This window comes from Rhinatrema bivittatum, chromosome 16 (genome assembly GCF_901001135.1).
Source record: "Rhinatrema bivittatum chromosome 16, aRhiBiv1.1, whole genome shotgun sequence".
NCBI lineage: Eukaryota > Metazoa > Chordata > Amphibia > Gymnophiona > Rhinatrematidae > Rhinatrema > Rhinatrema bivittatum.
In genome coordinates, this window is record NC_042630.1 from 8,326,577 (window position 1) to 8,342,161 (window position 15,585).

The 15,585-nt window shown below is 38.0% G+C and overlaps 1 protein-coding gene across 1 annotated transcript; it reads right to left on the minus strand.

The window, feature by feature from the left end:
* Positions 1-934: 934 nt before the first annotated feature.
* Positions 935-1,873, minus strand: LOC115078529 (olfactory receptor 10G7-like). Its single transcript, XM_029581452.1, has one exon. The coding sequence runs from the start codon at positions 1,871-1,873 to the stop codon at positions 935-937; it is 939 nt and encodes a 312-aa protein (XP_029437312.1).
* Positions 1,874-15,585: the final 13,712 nt, after the last annotated feature.

Genomic DNA, 15,585 nt, shown 5'->3' on the forward strand with positions numbered 1-15,585 from the left:
CAAATCATGTTTTGACACTTCATGGACCATCGATAGTTTTGAGTGGATTCGGAAATTATTGAGGGATATCTCTTTTTGTTTTCTTCCTTTTTTGTTGGATTGTAGCTTGATCATATTTTTGTTCATTTTTTGTTTTGATTTGAATGTAATATTTCTGTTTGAATTGATTTGCAAGCTATTTCTGATTGTTTAAGATAGGGGTTTTATGGGAAGAGATTTATATGGGATGGGGGTTTATGTATGGTTTGCTCTGTGGTTGTATTTTATTGTTTGATGTTCAATTTATTGATGGAAAAGAAGTATAGTGGAATATGTATTATGTATAGATGCATTATTACATTATATAATTTGTTTAATTACATTAAAGGTTTTGGTGTATGTTGTTTGATTACTTAAATGTTTTCACTTACCATAATTTTCATTTGTATATAGTATTCATACTTTTACCAGGAAAATTTTTTAAAAGGACATAAAGTCTGCTCTGAAAATCGTTGTAACTTATGTGCATATTTGCCAGCTAATGCATGCATGAAATTAAAAGATTATCCCATTAATGGACATGATAGGCTTCCTCATATATTCAGCTATTTTGTCTTACACCTTTTTATTAGAACAACTTTTTTTCCTGACAACCAATAAGCCATTTCTCTGGCAAACCTCTGATCTAAATGCAATGCACATCTTTTCCAATTTGCATTTCCAAATGCCTACTTCCTCTTTTTAATTTTATCTTAGCTCATTTTTCAATTGATTCTGCAGTGCTGAAAGCTTAACATTTTTGTTTAATGTGAGGGCCTCGACTCCATACCATATCAATATAGTAAATACATATATGAATATAACTAGTAAGAGGTGACAGATAGAAACATTCAATAACTCAGGAGATTCCATGTGACAGACTCCAAGCGTGCTTTTGATGTAAGATACTTCCTGTCTAAGTACATAGAGAAAACATGTGTCTTCCTCTCAGTTTTCTCAGAGCTAATTTCACTTCCTTATTTCTCAAAGAATAAATAATTGGATTTAACATGGGAGTAACCACAGTATAGAATACAGCAAGAGCTCCATCCACTGAATAGAGAGAATGAGGTCTCAAGTAGATAAACAAAGGTGGTGCAAAGAATAAAATAACCACAGTGATGTGGGAGGCACAGGTGGAGAAGGTCCTTCGCCTCCCCTCTGCAGTGCTGATCTTCAAAATGGCCAAAACAATGTGACCGTAAGAGACCAAGATCAGAAGAAAGCAGCCCAAGCCGACGATTCCAATGTTAGCCAGTATCACTGCTTCATTGATGAAGGTGCTAGAGCAAGCCAGCTTCAAGATCGGTGGGATGTCACAAAAGAAATACGGAATAAGGTTGGACCTACAAAAGGGCAGCCTGAAAGTTAAGATGGTGTGCATCATGGAATGGATGGAGCCAGTCAGCCATGTTCCTGCAGCCATCTGGATACAGATTTTCTTACTCATAATCTTATTATAATGCAAGGGGTGGCATATTGCAGCATAACGATCATATGCCATGACCGTGTACAGGAAACACTCTGTGCTCGCCATGAAATGAAAGAAATACAGCTGGCAGATGCAGCCAGAGAACGAGATCACTTTTCTCACTTCCAGGAAGTTTGCAAGCATTTTGGGGACAGTGACAGTTGACAGGCAGATGTCTAAGAAAGACAAGTTAAATAGGAAAAAGTACATAGGGGTGTGAAGTCGGGGATCCCCCCTAACTGTTACCAAGATCAGGAGATTCCCCAGTATTGTACAGATATAGATGAACAAAAACACTAGGAAAAGTGGGATTTTCAGTTCATCAGCATGAGGCAATCCTAAAAGAATGAATTCCTTCACAGATGTATGATTCTCCTTCTCCATAGCTAGGAATCCTAGAAATTAACAATGGTAGCAATTTTATTGATAAAGTTGTATCAATGCTGATAAATACAAGTTGTGTGTTTGTAATGTTTCTACATTCAGGAATTTACAATACAAGATTTAGTATGTAAAGAATACATTAAATCCTGAAATATTCTCTAGATAAAAGTCTGAAATTTGCATTGATAGGTATCACATCCTTATCCTCATTTGTGCCTTTTCCATGTAAAGTCTATTGACTTACCTCTTAAACTAGAGATGTAAATCTTTATTTAAAGCAAAAAAGTAGATTTAGAATGAACTAGTCACTTCTTAAAAATACAAATAGTTTATATGAAAACACTTTCAAACAGTTGAAACTAAAATGCAATTTTAACATTAATTTGATATTGTAAGAATGTATTGTTTGTGTGAGTTTTAGGTGCAGTTTCTTAGAACTGCTCTAAAGGGCTGATTTTTAATATATGGTCCCATCCTCCCTACTCCACATCCACCCACCTCACTTACAGTTTTTCTTATAGAGTTTTGAAGGAGAAACCTGACCTCTTGCAACTTGTCTCAGTTAGATAAGGTAGTTTGTTTCCTAAATGAATTCCATTTAATAACACACCTGGTTCTGGATCTTCCCAAACAGATCTTTGTTAATTTTAATTTGTTTTGGCTGTGTTTCCTGAGTAGACTGCAAGTTCCATGGATCAGTGAACACCTTTTACATTTATCTGTATAGTGATGTCTGCATCTAATACGGTATACAAATGACTAATAGTAGTAAGAGTAATGAAGCTCTTCTTATGAAATAAATGAATAGGAGAATGAAACAAAAAATAAAAAATGAGCTGATATAAAGAAATAATGAAATGCCTTGAAAGGCAGAAAATAAAAACTAAATAGTGAGATTTAAAAAGGAAAGAGGAAATGCAAAGAGGAAAAAATTTAAAAAAGAAAGAACTTACATTTTAGTTAATAGATTATGGAGACCCATTGAAAGTCATTTTGTTGTCACTTTCAGTGCTGACATGTTCTGGAAATCAGATAGGGATAGAATAAATCATATGCTAGGTTTCATATTTTATGTCCCACAAATCAGGCATTCATACTGTAATTGCTGAATTCCGCACTCCATGCACTACAGTATTTAAGGGGTTGAGATGACTTTAGGGAATAGCTCCCAGGAGCCCCTCAACCATCTCTGTGTAAAGCAGGCATGATCCAGCAATTAGTTTTCAAACAACCGAGGTCTCTAAAATTAGTAAAAAAAAAAAAAAAAGATGCAGATAAATAGGTATGTATTCCATATTTAACTTTTGATTTCTTTTTTCATCTTTATTTTATATACACAAATTTACTATTTTTATGGACATTTGTACTACACAAGCAATGCAATTAATAGCTCTTGCTATTTACAGAGACATATAATATATATTTGACAGATTTAGCAATTCATGCTGAACTATGTAGTTTATTTTCTATCCTTCATCTATCTTGGCTCCCTCTAATTTTTTGAATCAGTACATGGACTGACTGCATTCCAAAAGTCACTGTGTTTTGTGTCTTTAGATCCATTGTTGTACATCAGATTTACCTCCCCCACAGCAGACAAAATCAAAAAGTGAAGATTTTCCCTCTTGGGTGCATACAGAAAACTCAATTAGTACATAAGTAAAACAGAGTTCTGTCGAGGGATAGAAAGATAATGAGGAAATTAAGGTCATGCTATTATACAGAGAATAATTGCATCAAGATACAATGAAACACATCCCCCTGAACTTTCAAAGAAATATTAAACATCTTTTATTAATCCCAGAGGATACTGTATCGGCAGGAAATAAACGAGAAGGTAAATGATTTGATTTTCAGGATCTTAACAGAACTCTTTATATAGCTCAATAATTGCAGGTATCATCCCTACTTGCATAAATGAACTCTTTTGGTAATGGCCATTATTAATTATTCAATTAATAATGTCCTACCAAGTCCTACCAAGGACTGCTTTCATAAACTTCATGTCTTAAAAAGAATAAAACCACTTTTCCACTTTCATGACTACAGAACTGTCCTGCAAGCAATAATCTTCTCTAAGTTAGATTATTGCAACTCTTTATTATTAGGTCTCCCCTCATCTCACACGAAACCTCTTCAGATGGTTCAAAACATGACAGCCAGAATATTGACAAACACAAGGAGAAGAGATCACATAACTCCAATCCTCAAAGACCTACATTGGTTACCAATTCACTATAGAATTATATATAAGTCCATTACCACTATCTACAAAGCCATCCATCAATACTCGCTGCTCAACCTACAAATCCCATTCAGAAAACACATCTCCTCCAGACCCATCAGAGAATCCTATAGAGAATCTCTATAGGTACCACACTCTAAAACCTCTCATCATATAACTTTCAGAGACAGGGCATTCTCCACAGCAGGACCACCTCTTTGGAACTCCATTCCACCGGATCTACGACAGGAACCATGCCTTCCAACATTCAGAAAAAGACTCAAAACGTGGTTATTTAAAAAAGCCTTTCCAGACCCCAACTGAACCTTAACTAACCATTAATAGAGCCTTAACTCACCATTAACAGACTCTCAGACTTTACCTTAACACGGTAAAATAACAACACTGCAAAACACCATAACTTAGCAAATACCAAAAATGTTGTAAATATTGTTCGTTCTGTTAAACTTCCTATCGACTTTTTTGCTCCCAGTTGTGTATTTCCCAGTTTTATTGTAACTGCAACGTTTTTTAGTTTAACACCTTTTTAATGTTTATGGCATCTTCTTGTGACACCCCTTTGTTAATTGTAAACCGGCATGATGCGATACCTATTGTGAATGCCGGTATAGAAAATACACAAATAAATAAATAAATAAATAAATATTCATGTTTTTATGAAGATTATTAGCATATTGGCAAATAGGTTGCAGAAGGCATTAAAAATTGTATTCACAGTATCTTGGGGACAAAGGGATGCATAGACAACCACATGAACTGTCCACTAAAGCAGGGGTGATCAAACTTGTCCTTGCCTCTCGTCCCCCAAGCCAATCAGGTTTTCAGGATATTCCTATGATATCCTGAAAACCTGACTGTTTGGGGGGGGGGGGGGCTAGAACTAATTTGAGCACCCCTGCCCTAAGGGATTATTATTATGCTTTTTAGATCATTAGTTTTGATGCATAAACTTCTACATCTACACACACACACACACACTTTTAGATATTTTATACACTTATAGGTGATATAGATAAAATGTATGATGTGTTTTTAATTGTTTTTCTGTATTATATCTATATTTGACCATTTATATATATAAGGGCTAATAACATAGTCTGGGTAAAACAATTAAGCATGGGTGCAGCTTGCTTATTGCGGCGGCTACTACCCCTAACGAATCAAGCTAGATATTTCACTTGGATGCAGCTCCATCACTGCTCTCTACATTAAAGGTGGGGGTGGAAGGGAAATAGAACCAAGAGCTAAGAGAAACAGATAAGTATGAGAGAAAATATGTGTGAAGCTTGCTGGGCAGGCTAGATGGGCCATTTGGTCTTCTTCTGCCGTCATTTCTATGTTTCTATGTTTCTATGTTTCTATGTTGGAATGAAGATAGAATGGGGAGGGGTGGTGGCTTGTCTTCGTATGGCAGGAGTTAAGACCTCATCTAAAAATAATCCAGAATAAGTGAGAGTGAAAAAAATTGAATTAAGAACAAAAACACTCATTCATTCCCATTTAAATATTTGAATAGGCAGAATTCTAAATGAGGCATAAATACTTAATTAGTTGAAGGACCATCATAACACCGGAGCCCTTACTTTTCTCCGGGAGAATGGTGATATTTCTCACAAATGCTCCACCCACATCACACCCACTCTTAAAGACCTCCACTGGCTCCCCATAACCCACAGAATACAATACAAAGCCCTAACTCTCATGCATAAGACCATCAACAATGAAAATATTGACTGGCTAAAGGATGCCCTCTACCCTCACGACTTGCAAAGAGACCTCTGATCCAGGAACACTGGACTGCTAACAATTCCTTATACAAAAGAGTCTTACCTTACCACAATAAGAGAGTGCGCCATTTCAATAGCAGGCCCCTCACTATTGGGCCAATACAGTAAAGTCCGCGGGAGAGCAGGCAAATGCCCACTCTCCTGGCACGCGCACAGGCCACTCGCCCGTGTGCGTGATTCTGTATTTAAATGAGGCCTGGTGGTAAAAACAGGCAAAACAAGGCACTAGGGACACTAGCGCATCCCTAGCGCCTCCTTTTGGACCAGAGTGGCGGCTGTCAGTGGGTTTGACAGCCAACATTCAATTTTGCCGGCGTTGGTTCTCGAGCCCGTTGACAGCCACAGGTTCGGAAACCAGATGCCGGCAAAATTGAGCGTTCGGTTTTTGACCCGCGAGCCGTGGGCCGACTTCAATTTTTTTTTTTACTTTTGGGACCTCCGACTTAATATCGCCATGATATTAAGTCAGAGGGTGCACAGAAAAGCAGTTTTTACTGCTTTTCTGTGCACTTTCCTGGTGCCCGAAAAAATTAGCACCTACCTTTGGGTAGGCGCTAATTTCTGAAAGCAAAATGTGCGGCTTGGCTGCACATTTTGTTTTCTGAATTGTGCGGGAATACCTAATAGGGCCATCAACATGCATTTTCATGTTGTCGGCGCTATTAGGTTCTGGGGGTTGGACGTGCATTTTCGGCCCCTTACTGAATAAGGGGTAATGCTAGCGCATAAAAAATGCACATCCAATACAGGGTTAACAGTGCGCTCCGTCAGTCCTCTACATAACTTTAGTTACTGAGTCCCTATTCAAGTGTTTAAACTGCCAAGTGTTTGCTAGCTGCCCTTTAAAGAAAAATAAGACACTCCTATCTCATGGTCTCATGTGCTTTGTATATCAAAGGAGAGTTCCAAACTGTTAACCAAGTTACTCTGTTACTTTGTATATCAAATTTGTAACCTATCATTAAAATCATCCATTGTACCTGAAGACTGGAGGTTACAAATTTTAACTAATAGATCAGAAATTTCATTTTTTAGTTCCTTCAGTTCCCTAGGATGCATACCATCCAGTCCAGGTGATTTGCTACTCTTTAGTTTGTCAATCTGGCCTACTACATCTTCCAGGTTCACAGTGATTTTGTTCAGTTCATCTGACTCAACACCTCTGAAAACCATCTCAGGAACTGATATCTCCCCAACATCCTCATTAGTAAACACGGAGGCAAAGAATTCATTTAGTCTTTCTGCAATGGCCTTATCTTCCCTAAGAGCCCCTTTAACCCCTCGGTCATCTAATGGTCCAACTGACTCCCTCACATGTTTCTTGCTTCAGATATATTTTTTAAAGTTTTTATTATGAGTTTTTGCTTCTATGGCCAACTTAATTTCAAATTCTCTCTTCGCCTGTCTTATCAATGTTTTACACTTAACTTGGCAATGCTTATGTTTTATCCTATTTTCTCCAGATGGATCCTTCTTCCAATTTTTATGTCTAGCAAGTCCTGATGTTACATTTACCCAGTCAATATTGGGGTAATTGAAATCTCCCATTGTTACTGCACTGCCAAATTGGTTAACTTCCCTGATTTCTCTTAGCATTTCATCATCTGTCTGACCATTTTGTCCAGGTGGACGGTAGTACATGACTATCACTATACTCTTACCCAACACACATGGGATTTCTACCCATATAGATTCTACTTAGTATCTTGTATGATCTTTATCCTGTTGGACTCTATACCCTCCCAGACATAAAGTGCCACATAAAGTCTCCCAGAGTCTCTCCAAGCTAGGGTCAATTTGAGGTTCTCATGGCCAGAATTTCAGATACCCAGACTTGGCCTAAGCCAGAATCTCTGTGTTGATTTCAAACTTCAGGCACACATATATCAACTAAAATGAAGATTTAGAAAAAAAAATACATCCTGCATTTATAAAGCACAGACCCATGTGTTATTCATTTCTGATCCCTGTGTAACTGGGGAGAAAGATAACTTTCATCTATAGATAGATTGTTGTGCATTCTTTAGGCATATCTGACACATAGTGATGTGGAATTATGGAAAAGTGTGTGTGTGTGTATGTGCGTGAACCTAACAAAATAAAGACTATATACATGTATTTAAAAGGTGTCAGAAATGAAACTCATAACCAGCCAAAATAAATTGCTATGTTAATATAAGATCTAAAAGGGAGACAAACATGTGTTCATAGATCCTACAAGAGTCAGTTTGAAATTTATTTCATCAAGCAAGAAATCATGTCAGAAGAAAAGGAAAACTGAGGCAGCACATGGGCACAATGATATATTAAAAGCCAGCCCTTAAGCTCCCCTTCTCTGAATTGTTTTACGTTTTATTTGATCTGATGTTGGGCAGAAATAAAACATGAAATTACACCATTCACCACTAGGTGCCGCTAATAGATAACCAACTGGGGCTCTATTTATTAAGCATTTTTCCCGTAGAGACAGAATAGTCGAAAAACCTTGATAAATAGGCCACTTGAATAGAAAACCACAGCGAGGGAAGCGGGGGAGACTGTGAGAGATTCCAGTATGTACCATAGACTGCTTACAGCTTAATACATTTCAACTACATATTGTCTCTGTATTGATCCATGTTGCAATTGCACCTTGTGTTCATCTCTGGTCTGTCCATCTCTAAAATAAAATAGTGGAACTAGAGATGGTGCAGACAAAAGTAACAAAAATTATAAAGAGGATATAATTTCTCCCCTACAAGTTAGGACTCTTCAGCTTGAAAAAGAGACAAGATAACATGTATAAAGTTATGAGGGGAGTGGAATGGGTAAATAAAGGATGGCTATTTATCCTTTCAAATAGTACTTAAACAAGGGGCATTGCATGAAACTAACAACCAGCAGATTTAGAAAATATTTTATCATTTAGCGCACAATGAAGCTATTGACAGAAGACTTAATCAAGGTAGGTTTGGACAAGTTGCTGGAGAAAAAGCTAACACACATTGGGGCCGATACAATATCATGCACCTAAAAAGCATGATCCAACCTAGATGCATGTTTTTGAATGCACGCACATCCCCTGTCTTGGACACTCGATGTAATACTCAAATGAGCCAATGCACTAAAAGGGATGCACAATGGATAAACTGTGCACTAAACTGTGCACTAAAAGGGATGTGCAATGGATACACTGTGCACTAAACTGTGCACTAAAAGGGATGTGCAATGGATAAACTGTGTGGATAAATTGAGCACCCAGGAGAAGTGGCTGTGCACAGATTAGAAAAATGGGTAATGAGAAATGAATCTATTTTTTGAGATCTGCCAGGTGCTTGTGAACTGAACTGGCCACTGCTGAAGACAGGATTCTGGGCTTGGTGGACTTTGATTTGACCCAGCATGGCATGTCTTATGTTCTTAATTAGACATAATTTTTTTTTGGTGTTTTTTAAAATCCAAACTATTTTTTAAAAAGCTACAGCAGTTTCATTACTTTTACTAACTTGTATGATGGAAATAGCATGTGTTAAAAACATATTTTAAAAGACAACCTGCGTAGAAATGTGCAGAAGTCACTCTCACTAAAATCAGAAGGTCTGCTTGAATGTAGAGTTATGATTAAATAAACATGGAAAATATGGCTCTGCTTTTCAGCTGCATATAAAAACAGAAACCCAATAAAAATGAGTGGAAAGTGTAACCACGAATTGGTTGTTTAACCTTTGAAAAAGTGCAAAGATTAGGGGACATGCCATGAAGTTACGTAATACATTTATGACAAATAGGAGAAAATATTTTTTTATTCAATGCATATTTAAACTTTGGAATTTGTTGTTGGAAGTTGTGGTAAAATCTGTTAGTGTAGCTGGGTTTAAAAAAGGTTTGAACAAATTCCTGGAGGAAAAGTCCATAAACCATTATTAAGATGGATTTGGGGAATTCCACTATTTATCCCTGGGATTAAACAGCTTGAAATCTATCAACCCCGGGATTCTGCCAAGTACGTGAGGCCTGGATTGACAACTGTTGGAAACAGGATACTGGGCTTGATGGACCCTTGGTCTGTCTCAGTATGGCAAATCTTACATCCTTATATAAGTATTCAACATTTCACCCTTAAAACCTGTGAAAAAATTTTTAGTAGATAAACTTGTAAGTAATTAAGTTATTCTCAGAAAGAAACCTCGGTCTTTTATGTTATGTATTCCTTATTAAGAATTTACCATAATTTGGACAGACATGCAATGATAAATTATATATATACTTATATAATTTTAAACATACAGAAAGGAAAAAAAAGGAAATTAATATTTCTGCCATGTAATTCTGAATTCAAATTCCAAATTATGGATGGAGTAGGCTAGTATAGAATTAGCCCACCAATGAATGATTTCACAAGTTTGCTTTCACCTTCATTGGCTGTATTGTGTCTGCAAATCTGGAGCAGTGTTGCTGAGATAACACAGCAGAGGTAAAAGACTACAAAGTATTTCATTTTTCTCAGGTGCAAACGGAAGCTATTATTTTTATTTTTCTTGGAATAAGCAGATATTAATGCACTGAAACATGTTTTATTGGTTTCCTTATCTAATCTTCTGGTACTGCTATATGGACACCCTAACCTCAACTTACAGTTACTGTCAGATGTACTAAACAGTTTGTGGTTTGATCTATCTCTGGGAAAATGTACATAATATACCTGGCACTGTATTATTTCTCTATTCTAGTCTCCCTATGAGGATTACTGAGTTTTCAATCCAACCTCAGCTACACCTGTTAGCAGGTAGAGAGGAGGGACTGACCTTGAGCCTCCATGACCAGAACATATTTAAGGTCACCCTCTCCTTCAAATACACAAATAAAAACATACAATGACGGCAGATAAAGGCCCCCATGTGTTCTGTGAAGGGTAATAACTGCCGCTCCCTGAAGTTACCTCATTGCATTCTGTTAAAAATCCAGTTGCAGTCCATTAAGTGAAGCAGCAAATGTACAAAAACCAACATATCCAGGATTCCCACTAAAGGCTTGCGCAAGCAGGTGGTGTGAAAGGAGGGGACCAGTAGGTGCCACTGAAATTGCACTGCACATGCGTGGGAAACACCCAGAAACTGGAAACACGGGGGATCCACTTTTTCCTCCCTCACCCTTATTTACAGAATCCTGAAGTGAAGATGTCAATGCTTAAACTGCCTCATTTTGCAGAGTCTTCAAGCGATAGCCGCCACTGAGCCAAAACGTCGCCTACTTGTTTGTTAGTGAAATTTTATTGATGTATTTTAGTCCCTAAAACTTTAGATTATTAATTACTTGATTAATTACAAATCTTACCATGGTAAGTTGTCGGTTGTACAACTGCAATTTATTTTCACTGAATTGCCTTCAGTAAGTTTTGCTGTAAATGGGATCTGTGTCACCTCAACTGTAAATTAACCACTTAACCCCCATCCCCAAAAAAAAATTTACTAGGCTGAAAAAAGCTAGCAAGACTCGATAGCATAAAGTTAATATACAGGCCAAGAAAAAGGCTAAATGAAACCATATTGCTTCCGGAAATCTATTCAGATTACTGGGCATGGAAGTAATAGGTTCAAAAAAAGTATTCATTAGAACTGAGACTGTTTAAGGGCTTCCACAGGAAAACGTCACTCAACGAGTAGCCACTCCGCTGAAAGAAAAATCACCCACAGTCACAAATCTGCCGCTAATTTTCCTTCATATATCCAAAGACAGAGAAAGTAAGAGAAACAAAGTCAATTGGCATAAGAAGTTTCAGATTCAGCAGTTTGCTATTCTTAAGTCAGATAAGTACAAAATATGTTATTCACTATCACCAGTCTGTATTTATATAGCCCATCTTGTGTTTGAAGGTCAGTAAAGGAACCAGACGTTTTATCCTCGGTACGGGACTCTGTGCAACTTAACCCTAATGTCTCAGCCAAGTAGGGATCCTTAATATAAAGGACTATTGCTTAGCTTGGTGTAAAATCTACACCCCTTGGGGTCTGCAATACAAGGTTTCACCGTGGAAATGCATGGAAGAGCTTTCTGTACACAGCTCCTCGATGAAACAATCACCGTGCTCTGAAATCCGCAGTAGTAGGTGGCGGTGTCTCTCACGCTCAGCTGGGAGATGGTTAGATTGCTGGAGTTGGAATTCACCACAGAAGAAAATCTCTCCCTGGCAAAGGAGGCGGTGTTACTATAGCTCCCCTGAGTTCCTTTATCCAGGATATACTCCGGAGCTTGGTTCCGATACCGCCGGTACCAGTAAAGATACACTGCCCCGACATAGCTAGTAGAATAAGAGCAGGTCAGAGTTACCGCCGCTCCTTCTCTGCCAGAAACCCCGGACTCTTGATGGAGCGAATTGCTCAGGACTTCACCTGCACGAATTAAGTATCAGCAAAGGGTTATTAATGTTTCGGCTGGCAATTCAATGGCTTCAAATATATAAAACGACTTGTTACCTGAAATCATAATAAGCAGGGAAAACCTAACAATAAAGTGTGTCATGACTTAGAAATAAACGTTATCCTATTCCTAAACCTGTAAATTGCAGCTTCCAGTTTAGCTGTACAGTTACCGATTCGGTGTAAGGATGTGGTAGGAGAGGAGGGCGGAGTTTTCACAGCGAATTACAGGTCACAGGAAAACCAGCAGCTGCATGGGGTAAGCATGCAATTTCACTTCCTGGAATTGAGACTTTATTTTATTTTATTGCGGCTTTATCTGAGCTATTTCGTCTTGGGGAAGACGAGTGCCATCTACCGTGCAAAACATTCACTGAGTTTCTATAATCTGTCAGAACATATTTTTCTGAATAGTGGCCCTGGCCAAATCAGTGCACATCTTTGGAATGTAACTTTTCTGCACACCCTCCCACTTAATATCCTAGAAATATTGTCCGACCAACGAAAACTTGGGGAAAAAAAAAGTAAAAAAAAAAAAAAAAAATCTGCCCACAGGTTAGCAGTTAGCAAAACGGGTGCTCACTGCTCAATTGTACCGGTGTCTGTTTTCCTAACCCTACAATACAGCCTCAGTTGTGGGACCGCTGACAGCCACCTCTTATCGTTAATAAGGAGGCGCTAGGGATGCGCTATTGTCCTTAGCACCTTATTTAAATACAGAATTGCACACCTAGGAGAGGTGCCTGGGTACGCATGGGGAGAGTGGGTCTCAACACGGAATGCCCACTCTCCCGCATTTTTAACTGTATCAGCCTGTTTGTATGTCTGTGATGTGTGCATGTGTGAGCAGTAAGAATGTTTACTAATGTGCCTAGCATCTCTCTTTTTAAATTTTGTTTTGTGCCTGTAACTGGACATTGAAATATAGAAACATTATTTTCCTATGCCTCATATCTCATTTTTTTTCCTTGTAGAATTATAAACACCAGCACATACACATTTATTTATTTATATCTTTTTTCTTTTTTATATATATATCACTCACTCAGGTATCAGACCTGGCTGGTGCAGCCTACAGCACATATTGATAATTCCTGAAATAATGTAAATACTGCATGTGATGAGTGGATTTGGTCTTATCTTTGGATTTTATGTCCCTGAAATGTTTTATGTCTCATTTGAATACTTATCTGTTACTGTCATCTGCCTATTACATTTTCAGACTAATTTTAAAAAGAGCACATATACATCCATACACCCGCATACCAGTGCAAGAGCGAAGAGATGTTATAATTTTAAATCATGTGCGCAAGTGTGCACAGACATTTTAAGATACACCAACCACATGTTGGTAAGAGTTTCTCGAGCAATGCTAGTGCATGTGTCATCTATAGGACTTTGTTGGCTTTTACACATGTATGAAAGTGGATTTTAAAATATGCTCACGTGAGGGACAGTCCCAGTTTTTCCAATTAGCCCAGAAGTTTGTCCAGTTAATAATAAGGACTTCCTCTGATTCTTCATCCTGCATACCCCCAGTTGATCTGGACCCCTCATCCTGTCCTATGAGCCCTAAAACTAGACATCTACAGACTTGCTCATCAGGAGCAGCAGTAAAGTTATGCGGATAACTAGCCTGTGCACACCACAGCTTCTAGTTTTAAAATATGAAGTTATGCACATAAGTATTGGCCCTGCCCTGAAACACCCTTGCCTCACCCCTTGCCACCCCCTTATTCTTCACACATGCATGGGTACATACAGGCATATTTCACAGCTTTTTAAAATCTATGTTTCTCACATGTGGCACACAAACGCACATATGTGGGTATTTTTGTATGAGCAACACTTCTAAATTCAGCCTCTTGGACATTGGATGAGGTGGAATGTAATTTTATAAAATAAATAAAATTGGTTCACTCAGAAACATACTCACAAGTGCAGTCTCTAAATACTTCATTCAGATTTGTCCCAGTTTAATTTCCATTGATCAGTTTTGATCAGCAGCCAAGGAAATTAATGAAACTTAATTTATACAATTTCTCTAATCATCAAATGTACTATATAAAACATTTGTATAAGCAAACAAAAGTGGGTGAGGCAGAAAACAGGAGAACAGCAATCATTTGTTAACCTCTACATCCTTTCTGAAGCTTGTTATTATTATTATTCAACCTCAAACTTAAGAAACACCAAATTATATATAACGCCTTTCATTTCCTTATTTTTAACATTGCATTTTGGCTGATAGCACACTGTATACTTTAATTATTTACAGAAATTTATATTCTGATTCTTCCCAATATTAGTTCAGGGTGGATCAGTAAAAGCATTCATAATAAATAATGCAAGAAAGAAACAATATAAACAACAATCACATAAAACACTTCTTTTCAGATTTAAGAGGCAGAACAGGGGTTCCTGTCCCTCCCCTCCAAGCATCCGGCAGGGAAGAGGGAGGTAAGCCTGAAGTAGACAGAGCAGTCACTCACTCTGCTCCTTAATTCAGCCCTTCCACTTCTATTGTGCAGAGAACAGGAGAGGAGAGGAGGGGGTGGTCCTGCAGCAGATACTGCAGTCTAAAGAACTGACACAGACAGGAGTTAAATTATTATAAGTTTGAAACTTGTGAACAATAATGCCAATCAGCAAGGTCTAAACCCTGGTGACTACACTACTGCTCACAAGTTTCAGACTTGTGCTAGCTCGGTGCCTTTTTGTGTCTGTTACCCAGGGTTAATCTCTGACAGAACAGTCTAGATTCTAGAAGAGATATTCTATTACCTTTTATCCAGGACCTAATGAAATGGAGCAGAGCTGATGGTGTAATTCAGTTCTATGGGTGAAGAACAGCTGGTAGGTTGAGCTCTGGTGGGGGCTAGGGATGGAGGAGCAATAGAGTAAGGAGGAAGAAGAGTGATTTGAAGTGTGTGTTTGAGAGAGTGCATGTGTCTGTTTATGTTGTTCCACCACCATCCCGCTGTACATGCCAGTTCTGTGGCAAACATCTGATCTAAAGTCAGCACACATCTCTTCAAAGTAGTTTCTCCAAATGCCTAATTCTTCTTCTTTTCCCTTAGCTCATCCCTCAACTAATTCTGCACTGTTGAAAGCTCATCTTAATGAGAGACACTCCCCCGCCCCCCCCAAATAGGGCATTCAATTGATGCAGTAAAATAACTAAATAAATATAACATGTAAAACATTACAGAACAAAACATTCAGTATCTCAGGGGATTCCATGTGACAGAGTTCAAGAGCACATTTGATGTAAGATACCTCCAA

Coding starts and splice junctions, on each gene's coding strand:
- LOC115078529 (XM_029581452.1), bottom strand. CDS start 1,873: ATGGAGAAGGAGAATCATACATCTGTGAAGGAATTCATTCTTTTAGGA.